Source organism: Monodelphis domestica, chromosome 5 (assembly GCF_027887165.1).
Source record: "Monodelphis domestica isolate mMonDom1 chromosome 5, mMonDom1.pri, whole genome shotgun sequence".
NCBI lineage: Eukaryota > Metazoa > Chordata > Mammalia > Didelphimorphia > Didelphidae > Monodelphis > Monodelphis domestica.
The window spans coordinates 217,045,328-217,062,142 of NC_077231.1; the positions used below are offsets into that span (position 1 = coordinate 217,045,328).

General features: G+C 38.5%; 1 protein-coding gene across 1 annotated transcript in view; it reads left to right on the forward strand.

Moving 5' to 3' along the window:
- The window catches only part of MGAM (maltase-glucoamylase), a 159,232-nt gene that overhangs the window by 111,714 nt on the left and 30,703 nt on the right, over window positions 1–16,815 (forward strand). The window contains exons 60-71 of the mRNA XM_056799810.1: window positions 123–261; window positions 1,373–1,506; window positions 1,767–1,801; window positions 1,893–2,009; window positions 3,065–3,213; window positions 4,495–4,579; window positions 4,938–4,994; window positions 5,560–5,684; window positions 7,391–7,479; window positions 9,315–9,364; window positions 10,600–10,770; window positions 15,252–15,404. Of these exons, the coding sequence (XP_056655788.1) occupies window positions 123–261; window positions 1,373–1,506; window positions 1,767–1,801; window positions 1,893–2,009; window positions 3,065–3,213; window positions 4,495–4,579; window positions 4,938–4,994; window positions 5,560–5,684; window positions 7,391–7,479; window positions 9,315–9,364; window positions 10,600–10,770; window positions 15,252–15,404 (1,304 nt within the window). The remainder of the gene's footprint in view (window positions 1–122; window positions 262–1,372; window positions 1,507–1,766; window positions 1,802–1,892; window positions 2,010–3,064; window positions 3,214–4,494; window positions 4,580–4,937; window positions 4,995–5,559; window positions 5,685–7,390; window positions 7,480–9,314; window positions 9,365–10,599; window positions 10,771–15,251; window positions 15,405–16,815) is intronic.

A 16,815-nucleotide genomic window follows, 5' to 3' on the forward strand; every position in this document is an offset into this window, starting at 1 on the left:
CTTTCTTTTCTGTCCCAAATGCAAACTCTATCTTGACATACGGACGCTTCCTTCACCATTACCAGCTGTGAACTATTTGATATTGTGGGGATGCTCTCCCATCATTTTGTCCATTTCCCCAGATCTGGAGTCAAGAGACAGAGGGCTGAGCAGTAAGACCCTGTGCATGGAAAGTCAGCAGATCCTGCCTGATGGAAGTCCAGTGAGGCACTACGATGTGCACAATCTCTATGGCTGGTCCCAGACAAAGCCCACATATGAGTGAGTCCCTGCCTCCCTCCCTCTAAGGCCCATATAGCAGGTAGTAGGATTTGGATATTTGGAATTTCCAAGAAGAAAGGATGCCTGGTGCTTCAAAAGCAACAAATTCCTTGAGAAACATCAAAAAAGCCCAACAGAGGTTCTTCTCTTTCTTTTCTTCTCCAACAGGCTTTCTCAGGGTTAAACACATTCCTAATGTGTCTACTGATCATCTGTGTATATAAAATAGATTCACTAGTGAATAAGTTGAAAGTTAATAAAATTTGAATTTCATACTTTTTTTTCTAGACTCATATAATCTTAAATTTAGAAGTGCCACATAGATCCTATCCCATCCAGAATAAGGAATATCCCCTGAATAATTAAGAGCCCCGTGTACTTTGTAAAGCAAGAGGCTAAATTATTTGGTCTCATTTAACGAAATTCCTGTAATATATGAGTCCAATATTTAATTCCCACAAGACTTTGCCTAATCATTTGAGTCATCATTTTTATGTGGTTTAAAGAGGGAGTGTGGCTAGTGGCTAGAGATGAAGCTCAAAACCAGGAGCATCTGGGTTTGAATCTTCTCTGATATGAGTGACATTAAGCAAGCCACTTAATTATTCAGTCTTGGGAATATCTCTAAGAGTATAAGTTGCAGACAAGATCCCAACCTGCATTGTGAGAGATGAATTCTTCATCATAAAGTTCTCTATGTGAAGGAAATTGCAGGTCCCATTTTTACAAGTAATATTAGGAAGGTGAAGTGATTCAAAAGATAAAACATGCTCCTCTTCTCCAACACACACACACACTCTCTCTCTCTCTCTCTCTCTCTCTCTCTCTCTCTCTCTCTCACACACACACACACACACACACACACACACACACACACAGAAACTCAATGAAATAATTTTTTATTATGTGATATTTGTGGCAAAGCACATCCTAGTTGTAGTTCAGTCTTGCACCAAGTATTCATTGCATTTATGTGCCTTCTTCTCCATCTTGCTGTCCCAGTTATTGGTTGAGAATAATTCTCAGCTCATGGGCTTAATGCTAGGAATTTCCTGAGAGGGAAAGATCTGTCTGGATAGGCTGTCATTTCTTGTTTTTACTCCCTGATCAGAGGTGTGCAGGAGGCTACAGGAAAGCGAGGAATTGTGATCAGTCGTTCAACATTTCCTTCTTCAGGACGCTGGGCAGGACATTGGTTGGGAGACAACACAGCAGCCTGGGATCAGATGTATAAATCCATCATTGGTATGTGCTTTTCCTGAAGGTTTCCCAAGGGGGGCAGGAGGGATGAATACAGCTTCTGTGGTCAGAAAGTCTCTAATGTGTCTCGATTCTTGAAGAGAATCAGAGAGGGGTCAGGTCCCTGACTAGTTAATTGTATCATTCCATATCAATGTTTGGACTTCTTCATTTTGAGCTATTCAAGTCAATGAACAGGGAAAGATCAGAGGCTGCTCCAATCTAACCACTTGCCTCACCCAACATAAGTGTGGTTCTCATTGCAGGTATGATGGAGTTCAGTCTTTTTGGAATATCCTATGTAAGTCTCACTAAAATTCACTTCTTCATCACTTTTAGATAGTTTCATAAACCCACGATTCTCATTCTCTCTTTTTGCTTTTTCTTCTCAGACAGGAGCTGATATCTGTGGGTTCTTTCAAGATGCTGAATATGAGATGTGTGCTCGCTGGACACAACTGGGAGCCTTTTACCCTTTCTCTAGGAACCACAATACCATTGGGCCTAGGGTAAGAAATCAGCTCTTGCCTCAGATCTGCCCTTGTGCCAAACCTCCAGCTTTCATTCCCACCCTAAGAGTTAATGGAGCCCTTCTTTCCTGGGAACAACCTTGTTAGTCACCAATCCCATGTGTCACAACAAGCTGTAAAACCTAGATTCTGTAGCTAGTGGATTTTCTTAGAATATTGCCCTTCTGCCCAAAAGTCTAGAAAAATATGATATCAGAGAACAAAAATCTTTTCTGTTCTTCCCTCTGGGAAACTTTCCCATGTTGTCTCCCAGAATCAGAAATTTTCCTTTTGGCTCTGCTTGAAGTTTCTATGCCAAGGTCCCACCACTCTTTCACTCTATGTTCTTTGATTTAACCCATTGTAATGCAGAATAAGTAAAAGGTGGATCTGTGTTGCCCATTATATGCTTTTGCATCCAGAGTGTGACTATTCTTAGGAGCACCAGAGGGTAGCCAAGCAGAGAAAGAAGAATCAGAAAGTCTTTCCTAGCCAAGATCAAGAGGAATTATGAAGGCCAACATGGCAGGCTCTATAGATTCACTGTGTAATAGAAGGTTGATAACTCTCTAGTTATCTGACCTGTTTCTCCCTGGAGGAAGGTGAAGAATTTGGTGTGATACAATAATATGAGTAGTATTAATGGGACTGAGCTGGGCATTCTGAGTGCTAGGATCTAGTCCTTGTGTTGGTACTGAATGGTCAGGTAGGTCTAAGTTCCTTTTTCCCTTGAATCATTCTTGATGCTTTAATTTCCTTACCTATAAAACGAATGATAGCTCCAGCTATCCCTGTCTCACAGAGTTATTGGAAGACTATCAGGAGATGATAAATCCATAGATGGACTAGGAAATAGCAAAATAGGGAAAGAAAGAATCAGAAAGTCTTGCCTAGCAAGGTCCAAGGGAATGATATGTGGGGAAATTGTGAAGAAAAGCCTGGAAGGCTTTTCAGGTTCTTTGTGTCGTAGAGGGCAGCTCTCAATTCATCTGGCTTGTTTCCCACTGAAGTAAGGTGAAGGGTTTGGTATGACTATTCCCTCCCTCTATATGTAGAGACAAGACCCCGTATCTTGGAATTCCACCTTTGAAGATCTTTCAAGAGATGTCCTAAATATAAGATACACTCTGTTGCCTTATCTCTACACTCTGATGCATAAGGCCAACGTAGAAGGCAGCACTGTTGTCCGGCCCCTCCTTCATGAGTAAGTGTCCACTCTGTGTCTTGGGGTCCTTTGTTGGATTCCATTTTTTTTAAAACCTTACCTTCCGTCTGACTCCAAGGTTGAAGAGTGGTAAGGGCTAGGTAATAGGGGTCAAGTGACTTGCCCAGAGTCACACAGTTGGGAAGTGTCTGAGGCCAAATTTGAACCTAAGACCTCCCATCTCTAGGCCTAGCTCTCAATCCACTGAGCTACCCAGCTGCCCCTTGGACTCCATTTTGAACTGCATAAAGCTCCTTTCTGGGTTGCCTCACCCTATTAGAATGGGAGGTCCTTGGGAACAAAGTTTCTCTTGCTTTTCTGTCTATTTTCCCCCCTGACTCACATCTAGTGACCCCCTTTACACTCATTTATTCATTCTAAAATGAAGTGTATGCCTCATGAATAGAGGTGGCCTTGAAGTCAGAAGATCTATGTGTTGTTTCTTTGAACTATTATAATAACTTCTAACATGAGCAAACCACTTGTCCTCTCTATTGCTCAGTTTTCTTATCTGTAAAATGAGGGCAATAATAATTACTCTTCTAGTTCTTTATGTTTGCTGAGGAGAAAGCATTCTGTATAACTTAAAGCATGATATAGAAGTGTGTTTTTTTGTATAACTTTTAATCTTTTAGACAATAAACAGGGTATATAGGTGGCTCAGTGACTTGAGAGCTAGACCTAGAGATGAGAAGTCCTGGGTTCAAATCTGTCCTCTGTGTGACCCTGGGTAATTCACTTTATCCCCATTGCCTAGGCCTCCCCTCTCTTCTACCTTGGAATCAATACACAATATTGATTCTAAGAAAGAAAGGGTTTAAAGAAAGAAAAAGAACTTGAAAATTGTGTAGAGGCACTCAGTCCAAAAGTCTTTTCTTTTTGCTTTCATAGTATGATAAATCATATTTCTAAAGCAACAATTTGACTTTCCCTTTAATGACTAGAAGGGACTAAATACATTTACATTTTTTCACTATCTTCATAATAGTAGGAGACAGCCCAGGGACTGAGAAATCAGGGAAAATCAACTTGATAAATGAAACATGATTAATATCCTTACCAGTACCTGGCTGAAGCAGACCCGGGGAAAGAAGGAAGGACACAAAGGAAACAGAAGTTGTATATTTCTTGGGAGGAACCTCTCAGCTTCCCAGAGCTTTATCAGAATCATGAAGTTGGACTGATTTCTAAGATCACTTCCAATTCCAACTTCAATGATCTATTGACCTGAGGGAACATTGTCCATATCCTTGGATTGTGACCACAAGCTTTTCTGCCCAGATTTGTTGAAGACAAAGAAACTTGGGACTTATTCCATCAATTCTTGTGGGGTCCAGCCTTCTTAATCAGCCCTGTCCTGGAACACGTGAGTATGGATACCCCTGAGCCTATATCAGATCCTAAATGATATACAATATTGAGAAATGGAAATTTGTCTGAGCTGGGCATTCTGAGTGCTGGGATCTAGCCTTTGTTTTGGCATGAAATTGTCATCAAACTTGAAATAGTTCTTGATGCTTCAGTTTCCTCATCTGTAAAATGAATGATACCTGTCCCAACCTCACAGTCATTGGAAGACAACCAGGAGATAACAAATCCATGGGACATTTGCTTTTGAGCACTCTTCAATGTATTGATTATTATTCATGTTAGTCCCTTCAGGATATTTTGATCAATTTCCCCATTTATTTATTTCATTTTAAAAAACCTTTACTTTATCATAGAATGCCCGGAATGTGAATGCCTACTTCCCCAATGCCCGCTGGTATGATTACTACACGGTAAGTCTCTGTAATGGGCTATAGGAGCTCATTCTCCCTCTGTCCAAAATGGTGTGTGTCTGAATGTGAGATGAGAAAGTGGGAGGCTAAAAATTTTGTCCTTGGTATATCTTGGAGACCTGACATTATAGAGCCCATCAGTGACAGCTTTATTTCCATTTATTTTTCCTCCACAGTCTAGATTCTCCTCGAGTCACTGACTTAATTCCCTATTAGTTGAACATCTAGATTTTTCCAAAGTCCCAGCTGAACCCTGAGAATGGTAATATAGAAGTGGCGTGAGGCAGGGTTGATGATACTTATGAATGGTGGGAATTCTTAAGAGAAGATTTCATTGAGGTTCTTAAGATTTCATTGAAGAAAGGCAGATTTGACAAGATTTGGTATAAATGTGAGACAGAGGAAGGAAGAATAATTCATGACCAGTCTATATGTGATTAAAAAATAGGATCCATAAATGGAAATGAGAGTCCATCGTGGGAAAATGCTTTCCGTCTTTAGTCAACTATTCTGGTAAGGTGAGGTTCCTGAGTTAATTTCCTCCTTGTCTTCTTCTCAATGAAAGGGCTCAGATATTGGAGTGAGGGGACAGTGGAAGGATCTGTCAGCTCCTCTTGACTACATCAATCTCCATATTCGTGGAGGCTACATCCTTCCATGGCAAGAACCTGCTAATAATACTCATTATAGGTGAGTGTGTGTGTGTGTGTGGGGGGGGTGTTGTGGGGAGAATCATCTTTCTTTTTTATTTCTAAGTATGTACCACAGATCCTATTGCTAATTCTTTGGTCTCCCTACCAGTTTCTTGAAAGAAAATGAAGTGTAGTGGACAGTGCTGGACGCGGAGTTAGGAAGCCTGGATTTGAGTTAATTGCTGACTGTGAGACTATAGAAAAATCATCCAAACTCACAGAACCTCAGTTCCCTGTTTCTGTAAAATCAGGATAATCATTATTGAGCTATCTACCCTTTCGCACAGGTGGTATTAATTAATAATGACTGGGATGATGAGAGGAAAGTTGTAAAGTCTAAGGAGCTGATTCTATTTCCTGTCCACTTACTCTCAGTTGTCCCTAGATGTGTATCCAGAATAGAATGAGCAGTACTTTTCCTTTCTCCCTTCATGCTGAAATTTATATACATATGTATTTTATTTATGTATATATGTACATATGTACATTTAATTTATTTTATTTTTTAATTTTTTTCTATGGTTACATGATTCTTGTTGTCTCCTTCCCCTCTTCCCTTCCCTGTCCTGGGGTTGATGAGTGATTTCACTAGGTTATAAATATGTTATCATTCAAATCCTATTTCCATGTTATTCACTTATGTAATAGAGTCATCTTTTAAAATCAAACCACCAAATCATATACCTATATAAACAAGTTATAAATCATGTTTTCTTCTGGATTTCTACTCCCACGGTTCCATCTCTTGATGGTGATGGTATTCTTTCTCATAAGTCCCTCAGAGTTGTCCTGAAACAGTTTATTGCTTTTAGTAGTAAAGTCAGTTACATTTGATCATCCCACAATATTTTGGTTACTGTGTATAATATTCTCCTGGTTCTGCTCATTTCACTCTGCATCAGTTCATGGAGGCCTTTCTAGTTCTTATAGAAATCAAGCAGTTAATTATTTGTTATAGCACAGTAGTGTTATATATCTAACATATACCACAATTTGTTCAACCATTTCCCAATTTTTCCCCTTTTGGTTTGAAATTTAGAAAGTTTCAGAAAGCACTCTCAGTCCTTCATCAGCATACAGGCAACTGAGTTTAGCACCTAATTAAGAGTAGTAATTAATTAAAAATAGGATGTTTGATATTTGATAGGGAAAGGAAGGGACTGAGGATTTCTATAAACACTCCCCTCCTCCCACAGATTATTTTCCCATTCACCTCAGTGAATGAATGGCAAACTTCATGTTTTTCCTGCCATTTGTCTCTAGCACATTTTTACACCATCTATCCTGGGTTCTAATGACTACTCTTACCTTAAGCATCATGATAATCCTATGCCATTCACAAGGGAGATTTTGTATCAGGTGGTAAGTGACATATTATGAATAGAAGTACTTTGTGACCTATGATGTGCTCTACCAATAAAGGGTCCTTGAGGGGAGAATATACTTTTCTTTCTTAGAATCGATACTAAGTATTTGTACCAAGGCAGAAGATGGCAAGGGGTAGACAATGGGATCATATAGTAGGAAGTATTTGAGGTCATATTTGAACCCAGGACATTTTTTTGTTTCTAGGTTTGCCATACTTGATAATTGCTACACAGTTAGTTGCATGATACTTATCCTGGGGAAATTTTAAGAGACAAGAGGATATATTTCCTTAGAATAGAGAGCTGGATGCCTGATTTTAATTTTTAATTTTCATAGCCGGAGAAACTCCTTGGGTCTTCTTGTGGCTTTATCGGATAATGGAACAGCTGAAGGAGAGTTTTTCTGGGATGATGGAGAGAGCATTGGTATGTGCCGCTTACTCAGGTTAAACTTACATCAATCTTGGTGTAAAGGCTATATTATAATTCCTCTCAGCACATCTGTGTTCTTACCTATCTTAAGATCAATTCATTTTAATGATTTATTTGATTGTTTGCTTAGAATCTATTGCCTCTCAGAGTTGGCAAGGATTTCTGAGATCATCTAGTCCAAATTTCACCTGAAAAAGGGTATGCTCATCATCTGCTTTCTTCTCGAGGATGTCAAAGAAAGGACAACCCCACATCCTCACTTCTACCCCAAAGCAGGCCATTCTATTTGAGAATCTCTCCAGTTGTTCCATTTTTCTTCATATCAGGCCTAAGTTCACCTCTTTGTCCCTTTGACTCATTACTCTTCTTCTTGGCTGAGTTAGACTCATGGTTAGTTCCTTGGCAGTTTTAGGTTTTCTTTGGCATAAATGAAGCACGCAGGTCATTTAGCAGTTTTAAAAACAAGACTAAGTTTTCCTATAACAGGAGAAGAGTATTCAGTCAGGAAAGATGCTGGGAACATGTTCAGTTGATTTTGGATGAGTGAAGATCCCTTGTTTGAGTTGCCCATTGTAGTTCAGTAGTATAACATCAGAGAGTGTCTGCAGCTTCTCATGACTTTTGTGTCTATCAACTGGTAAATGATATCAACTACCTAAACCTTTAGTGCCATGAGAAATTCAAGATTCAAGGATGGCTTGAATACCTTTTAAGAAAAAGTTAGCCTAACAGGCATGGGAAGATGGATCTGGAGAAACTGTTCCCACCCTACAATTCTAATTCTGACCAAAGGCCAAGCAGGGCAACTTTAATCAGGAGTCTGTGCTAGGATATGGGTCTGTCATTGGACAAGTTTCCTAACTTCTGGACTTTAGTTAATCTTCATATAAAATGAAGGAAATGAACAAGATTTCTCATGTTTCTCTTGGTTTTAAATTCTGTAATCTTGGAGATGAAATTTAGTTAATTTCACCCCATTCCTGGCAGTACCTAATGTACCCTACAACATGCTGCTTCTTCTAAAAATATGAATGTGCATTTCATGTTAAAGTTTTCATTACCTTCAGTAGAATGTTTTAATTTAGTCTTCTGGATGTCCCTACCTAAATTAGGGAATGATTTTAAAATGGCAAGGTCTTGTTATCATGCCAGAGAATACCCATTATAAACTGAAAGTCTTGCATTCTGACTTCAAATGGCTCTTTTGAGAGTTTAGTAAGCATAAATGAATTCTTCCTTAATCTATAATACTGAATGAAAGGATAAACTTGAATTTTTGGACCTGCAATGCTAAGGTTCAAACTCCTATTTTAGGTAAGCTCAACAAGATTAAGAGGTTCAACCTATATAGATAGCACAAACGGTCTGTTTTCGTCCTTCCTCCTTCCATTTGTTCTCCTTTTTCTTCTTCTATATTTCTCTTTATCTGTCCTCCTTCCTCTTTCTCTGTCTCCTATTAACTCTCTTGATGATGATAATACAGTTCTTTGCAATAATTCCAAGTAGAAAAATTGACCAAAAATTTATTTTGAGTTAGAAAATAACTTTATCCAGAAAAACTATTTCAGATTTCCTAACCCCTCTGCCACTCAGGTATTATCATAATTAAAGAAAGTATAAGCTAAAGTTTTCATTTCAACTACTTAAGTCAAGAGCACTCAGTGGGGTGTTGAATGTTTTTGCTGTTGTCTGTATATATGAGTCTCTAAAGAAGAAAGAGAGAGTGAGGGAGAGAGTCCTGGCAGTGATATTATAGTGTTTTGAACTTCTTATGTCTGAGGCTTGGTTTGTTGGGACCTGGTAGATTTTATTCTATTGTTGTGTTACAGATACCTATGAAAAGGGGAATTACTATTTCTCAACATTCTCTGCCAGTGAGGTAAGTGTTCATGTAGGAAAAAAAAAAAGCTCTAACAGACAGTAAATAAAAATGTCATTAAGGGAGAATTTTCCTTCTTGACTCTTTTTAAGGCTATTACTTCATCAGTTTTCCCAAATATAAGACTCTCTTTGCCTGAATATTCTTTTAGCCTCTGAAATTTAGGATGAAGAATGGATTCTCCGTAACTCTCCTAATAAAAGACATTTCAGAGTATTTCTCAGAATGATTAAAACTATGGCACCTCTCTCCCCAAACTACTTACCAATACTCTCTCCATCATCCCAGAAAACTCTTCTTCAGCTGTTCCATTATCTGATAGTCACACGAAGACCCAAGGAGTTATACTGTGCAGCTGTGATTTACATGGATGTAATAATATATACATATACACATTCAATCATTCATGTTTTTAGAGGATCAACTTCAAAAAATAGATCTATTTTTTTCTAAACCCTTAACTTCTGTATTAGTCCCAAGGTCTTAGTTCTAAGACAGAAAAGTGGTAAGGACTAGGCAGTCAGGGTTAAGTGGCTTGCCCAAGGTTATGCAACTAGAATGTGTCTGAGGCTGTTTTTGAACCTAGGTCCTTCCAGCTCTAGACCTGGTTCTCTATCCACTGTGCCACCTACCTGCTCTCAGTTCACTATTTAGAAAATGTTGGATGAAGCTAGAGCATGCCGGAAGCCAAGAGGAATCCTTGCCTTTAGCAATTTACCTTTCAACTTATCATGCAAGGAACACTGGTGGGGAGTCTGATTAATGTTAGGGAAGAAAAACTTCATAAGATCATAAAATTTAGTTTTGGAAGGAACCTCAGGAGTCATTCAATCCAATCCTCTCCTTTTATTTATAAGGAAAAAGCTCAAAGTGGTTAAGTAAATTAAGTGCCCAAGGTCACAATTAGAAAGCATCAGAGATGAGATTTGAACCTTAGTCCTTTGACTAATAAATAAATCATGTTGTCATCCGAAATTAACAGAATCTATTTCATCATTGCAGAGATTTTTCTGTGTTTCCAGCCAGATATCTGATAAAGGTATTTCTGATGAATCAGGAAGCAAAATAGCACTATTCTTAATTACTTACTCTTCTAGCCTAATCCTAAATTCTTCCCTCCAAATGCCAAAGCACATAAAATGGGTTAGTCATGGCTTTAGACATTGAGGACTTTAAGCCATTCTTATAGTATCAGTGGAGGTCACATGGATTTTCTGTTTGGGGTTGTCTCTTAGAAACACCTGGATGTGAAGGTTTTTCAGCAGAATTACCAAGATCCAAATAACCTGGCATTTAAAGAGATCAAAATCTTTGGACTGAATTTCCAGCCACTTCTAGTTACTGTGAAAGAGAATAATATTCCAATCCAGTCTGATGCTGAGATAAAGTATAATCCTGCAACAAAGGTAAGTTTTTCTTAAACATCTGATTAAATTAAACTAATTTTTCTGGCATCTGAGTGAATCAACTGTCCATTGTAAAAAAAATATATATATATATTCAATACCTATAATTTTTGACCTTTGAAAATCAATTTTTTTCATTTTTATTATTTTTGGATGCAAAAATCTAACTAAAATGCATTTAGACTCAATCACTTCCTAACTGTGTGATCCTGAGCAAGTCACTTAATCCCCTTTGCCTAGTCCTTACCTTTCTTCTGCCTCGGAGCCAATTATATATATAATGGTGATTCTAAGATGGAAGGAAGATAAGGGTTTTTTTTTTAATGCACTTAGAAATCTTTATTAGATAGAAGATTTACATATAAATGAATGTTTTGTGATGGCTCCATGCCATAATCATGTAAAAGTGTGAATATAGATCCACTATACATATATTATAAAATCTAGAGCTGGATAGATCTTTTGTCTCTTTTTTTCATGTCTTTCTTTTTCATTAATGATTGAATCAAGAGCTAAAATTGCCTCTGTGCCCAAGTGTAAAGTTGGTCAGTTGGGTGATATGCCAGGTTAGAATCTGGTGTCAGGAAGACTTGATTATAAATATTACTCACTTAATAGCTCTGTGACTCTTGACAAGTCACTTAACCATGATTGTCTCAGTTTCTTTATCTGTAAAATGACCTGGAGAAGGAAATGGAAAACCACTCCAATATTTTTGCCATGAAAACCCCAAATAATGTCATGAGGAGTCAGAGAGAAGGTGCTCACAAGAAATAGGGGATAAGGAGGAGTGCCTGAAACTCAATAAGGGAGGTTACACCCACCCACACTGGTGAACTGTGGAGAAGGAGAGAAAGTGTTGAGAGAATGAGAGGGGAGAAGAGGTTGATATTCCCCTCTCTTCCCTTCAGTGAAGACAACCTGAGTTTATCTCCCTGTGGGACAGAATATGTCTCCTCAGAGAATGAGGTTGGGAGGTGAAGGTTAAGGGGTGGAGGAGAGGGCTTTAGAGAAATGATGCACTGTCTTCTTTCTTGATCTTAGCTATTGTTGAGAGGTAGAATAGATTTTTTGCCTCTGGATCTTCCCAGTACCCCAACTACCACTTTTCCCTTTAATATCTGAGTTCACTTCTCAGCGCTGGTCTTGAACTAATCCTCCTCTTTGGGAGAAGTGTGATTCTCCCCAAATCTTCACTCCCTTTCTTTGGTGTCAGAAAGTAGTCAGACTTGATCTAACTAATAACATTTTAATAGAGAACCACACAGGGAAGGAAAATTGAAAGTTGGGTAAGGAAAGTGGGTAGCCCTCAGCCTTGACTCCTCTTCTGGTCAGCTACTGGTTGTCCCTACTCTTAAGCTAATCTGATCAAATTGCTGGAGTTCAGGACAAATTGAGGATAGAGAGGTACTGGAAATCTTCTCGATTTCTTCTTGATTTGCTTCTCGAAGCGAAAAATGGCTTCTTTCAAAGTTGAATCTACAATGTTTGAGATGAGCAAAAGACTTCCAAGGATCACCAGGAAACAGTTGGAGTCCAGAGACAGTCCTCCAGCCTCTGAGATCCTCTTGTCAGGCTCTCAGCTGAAGGAGTGAGAGTTGAAGTGGCAGCTTTTTGAATGCTACTCAGCCTCTGTTCTCACCCTGGAAACATGGGTCATTTCCTCTCTGCTCCTCCCCTACATTGGCTGCTTCTTGCTTCACTGGATTAGATTTTCTTCTTCTGCATCTTCCTCTCTTTTGCAAATTCTTCCCTTACACTCCTAAAAAAAGTGGTATTTGAGCTGAGACTTGAAGGAAGCCAGGAAGTGTCTGACTGCTGAAATGACCGAACAACAACAAATATTGCATCACTAGAAACACTCCAAAAATGTTTTGTCTTCGTAACATGGGATCAAAGATCTCCAGTTGAAAGAGAGCTCAGAGCTCATCCCTTTCATTTTATAAGGTAGCTGAAGCCAGAAAAGACTAAATGATGTTTCCCAGGGCATTTCCTCTGGTTTTCCAGTATTCCAGTATTCCACTATTGATTGTTTTTTTCCCCAAATAACCTAGCTCAGCACTCAAATATACTCTATTTCTCTGATTTGCACTTTAAAAACTTTGGAAACAAGAATATACTTCATCATTATACACATTGATTTTACCCTCTTTACTGGATAGTTTGTTTCTTAAGTTTACAAATCATTCATTCTTGTCAGGAATATTTTCCCAACATGATATTTAATAGCAGTCTTCCATAAAACCTCTGAACACTTAAGATTTGTTCAATTGGGCTTCTCTTCCCTCTTGTTCCTTCACCCCAAACTTTAAGAATGGGATCCTATTTGCTACAAAGGAGTTGATAAGCTTCTAAGAAAAGTGATTAGAATACCATTAATGGGAGGCAACATGAGTATAGGCAGGAATAAGGGAAGCATTTATATAGTATCTATTATGTTCCAGGCACCTTTCAAAAATGTCTCATTTGATCTATTCAATAACTCTGCATGGAAGATTTTGTCATTGCCATTGAAACTGGGTATAACAGTGGTTAGTGACTTGCTCAGTGTCATAGACCTAATAAGCATTTGGGATTAGATTTGAATTCTGATCTTGGTGATTCCATCCCCCATACCACCATGATGCCTTAAGTGGGAGTATAGGCAACTTGTCTAAATTGCTGGAAAACTATGGTGTTTGATTATCAAACCTCAAGGATGGAGTTTGACTGTTAGTAAGTATGGAGTTTCATGAAAGAAAACAAGTCATTCCCCTATATCACTGAGGTAAATTTATTTAGAGGCTATGTTTTTAATGAAGAAATTCTGTTACAAAGATCATGTTCTTTTTCAGCTTTGCATTTTCCTCATCATTCCCCCTCTCCCCCCATTTTATCAAGCTTTCTAATAATGGTTCTTACTTGGGAGTACATTTTGAAAAGAATCCTGCAATTAGAGTTTAGAGCTGGAAGAAACTATAGAGATCAGTCAATCTTAAACCTTCATTTACATTCCTAGGATCAATCAGGGTTCCAAAACAGTCACATATTTAGGTCTGGGATGGATGGTGTTGAGTGTATTATAAAGAAGGTTAAGTTGTAACTTTGGGGTTCAATCTTTCAATAATGAGGCGGGGGTCAGAGGAGACAGCTGATGTTTAGGGTTGGCTCATATTGAGGAGTGGGGATTTGAAGATTTTCCTCTTTCTGCCTTCCCTCCTTAGTTAAAGTTGCTTTCCCCAATTCACTCTTGCCCCTCTTGTCCCCCCTCCACTACTTGAAACCAAAGGATCTCCCCTTGATCTTTTTACTTACACTCAGCATGGGGAACAGATAACTTTTAATGTCAGCTCAATAAGGTAATAAAAAAGGATTAAGGGGCAGGTAAGAAAGGGAAAGGAATGTGGGAAAAGGTGGTCCCTGCCTCTATCTAAACCTTTTTCCTCCCTCCTTGAGTTTGGGGGGACCTCAGGCCTTGGAAGCCTGAGCACCCTGAAAGAAATTCAGGTTGATTTGCCCTGGGTTTGGCCCCTTGGCCACAGTTGAGACTCAGGGCAACAGGAGCTGAGGTAAAGTCTGCTCAGGTTTTGCCTCAGAAAGTCCCTTCAATTGGGAAGTGTTGGGGAGGAAAGATTTCCAGTCACCAACAGGAAAAGTGGGTAACCCTAAGGAGAAAGTCTTTCCCACCTTCTGTCTTTGACTTCTTAAGACTGAGAGAGACCAACTCCTCTACCATCCAGAGTCCTTTCCTCCTCAAGATTCCAAACCCTTGAGGCCCCTCCTCCATTGAGGTGATCAATTTCACACACTCCTCAGCTTGGCACTTTTTTTTTTGGGCCAGACTCTGTCACATGAGGGATTATCTAGTCTAAGAACCTCATTTTATAAATGAAGAACCTGGGCCCAAGAGAGATGAAGTGACTTGTTCAGGGTTCTCCAGGGAGTAAGTAGTAAGTAGGCAAGAGTTGAAACCAAGTTCTCTGGGTTCTACATCCTATTCTGTTTCCATCTAAATCCTATTATATTTCCTATTCCTATCCATCTATCTATTTTGCCTTCCCTTCCCTATCTTGAGAAACTTCCCTTGTAACAAATAATAGACAAGAAAGAGAAATAAAACAGTTTCCTAATGGAATATGCAGCTAGAGTGCTCTCCTTTAGCACTAATCTACAGAAAAAAGGGACAGAGAAGCATTTTCTCCTCTCTCTTCTGGGACCATGGTTGGACATTATAATGATAAGGGGTTACATTTTATTTATTCATATTTTTTCATTTACATTCCTATTGTCATTATCTAAATTTTTTTTGTTCTGACTTTTTTAAAAAAAGGCTTCAACCTGCATCATTTTTCTATGCTTTTTTGAATTTTTCTCATTTTCTTTCTTATGTCAGCATAATATTCCATTACATTCATGTACCAGAATTAATTCACTTGGTTGATTTTTTTTTAATGGCTGATTTCAGTAGTATCTGTTTACTAAAATTGTTTCTATCTGTACAGGTCACTCACATCACTAGACTTAACCTTGAGCTGGGGAAAGAGTATACAGTGGAGTGGTCCACAAAGTTCAGAGACACAGAAAAATTTGACTGCTACCCAGATGCAGATGGTGCCCAGGAAGAGAAATGTAAATTACGTGACTGTGTCTGGGAGGTAAGATCATATAAATACTCCATACTCATTGATATGCCCACATATACTCATTTACTTCTAATCCATCCGGTGACTCATTCATTTCCTCTCACAAGATCTAAAACAACATGGGCTAGTAGATAGAATGTTGACTTGAAAGTCAGGAAGACTTAGGTTCCAATTTTGCCTCAGATACTTATTCACTGTATGATGTTGGTCAAGCCCCTTTGCCTGGAAACCTGGCCTCGTTTTCCTCATTTGTAATTAAAGGGTTGGACTTTGATCTCTAATGTCCCTTCCAGCTTTAAATCTGTGATACTAGAATCCTATGATCCTATGTAAAAAAAGGTAAGATAGAGATATGGAGGAAAGATTTTCAGTAGTAAATTGCTATCATGAATAATCACAGCAGGGAATAGTCCCTGTAAATAGTTGAAATACCCTGAAGTCATCTTCCCTTTTCACTGCTCTGCCCTCTATCCATGACAGAGATGCTAGGAAGGATTTGAGGTAAAACAAAGTAAGTGGCTCTTTATGTGCGTATTTGTGTCTCTCCCACCTACCTCTGCCCAGAGCCCTCTAAATCTGAGGATAGTTGGTGAAGGAAGGGCTATTCTCTTCTGGAGGGACCTCTTGTCCCTCACTGTCCTAGGATCTCTTTCTACAGGTACCAATGGAGAATTTTTTTTTTTTATCCACAAATATCTGACATATTGAAATGAACTGAAAGAGACACATCTTTTATTTTCCCCAAATTATCTCTTTTGAGGATTTACTCTGGGTAATGAAAATTTTTGTGGATTTCATTCACTTTGTACAATATTATTGATACAGCATACTGGAAAGATTACTAGTCAAAATGTTTGATTTTGACATCTACATGTAACTTATATGCTATCTCAGTACATAGACTTTGTTATATCATTAATAAACTTAGCACCATGTTTATTACCTTTTCCATTTACTAATCTAGTTCCTAAATCAAGAAATTATAGCCTAGGATACCTCTAAAGGAGGGAATAAATGGGGAAGAAGAGAGAAGAGGCAAAAGATGGTGCAGTGTAGTAGAATGGGTGGTGGATGTGGAATTGAAAAGAGTTGAATTAAAATGCTACTTTTAGGGGAAGCTAGATGGCTCAGTGGATTAGGACTAGACCTATAGTTGGGAAATCTTGGATTCAAATCTGGACTCAGATACTTCCTAGCTATGTAATCCTTGTTAAATCACTTAATCCCTATTGCCCAGGCCTTGCAGTATTCTGTTTTGGAACCAATACATTGTATTGGTTCTAAAATGGAAAATAAGGTTTAAAAAATGCTAGTTCTGATGCTGACTTATTCTAGAATGGGAAAATTACCTAACTTATACAAGCCTCAAGCCATAAACTATTAAATTTAATTTAAAAAATTCAGAGAGTCTGGATCATCTCTC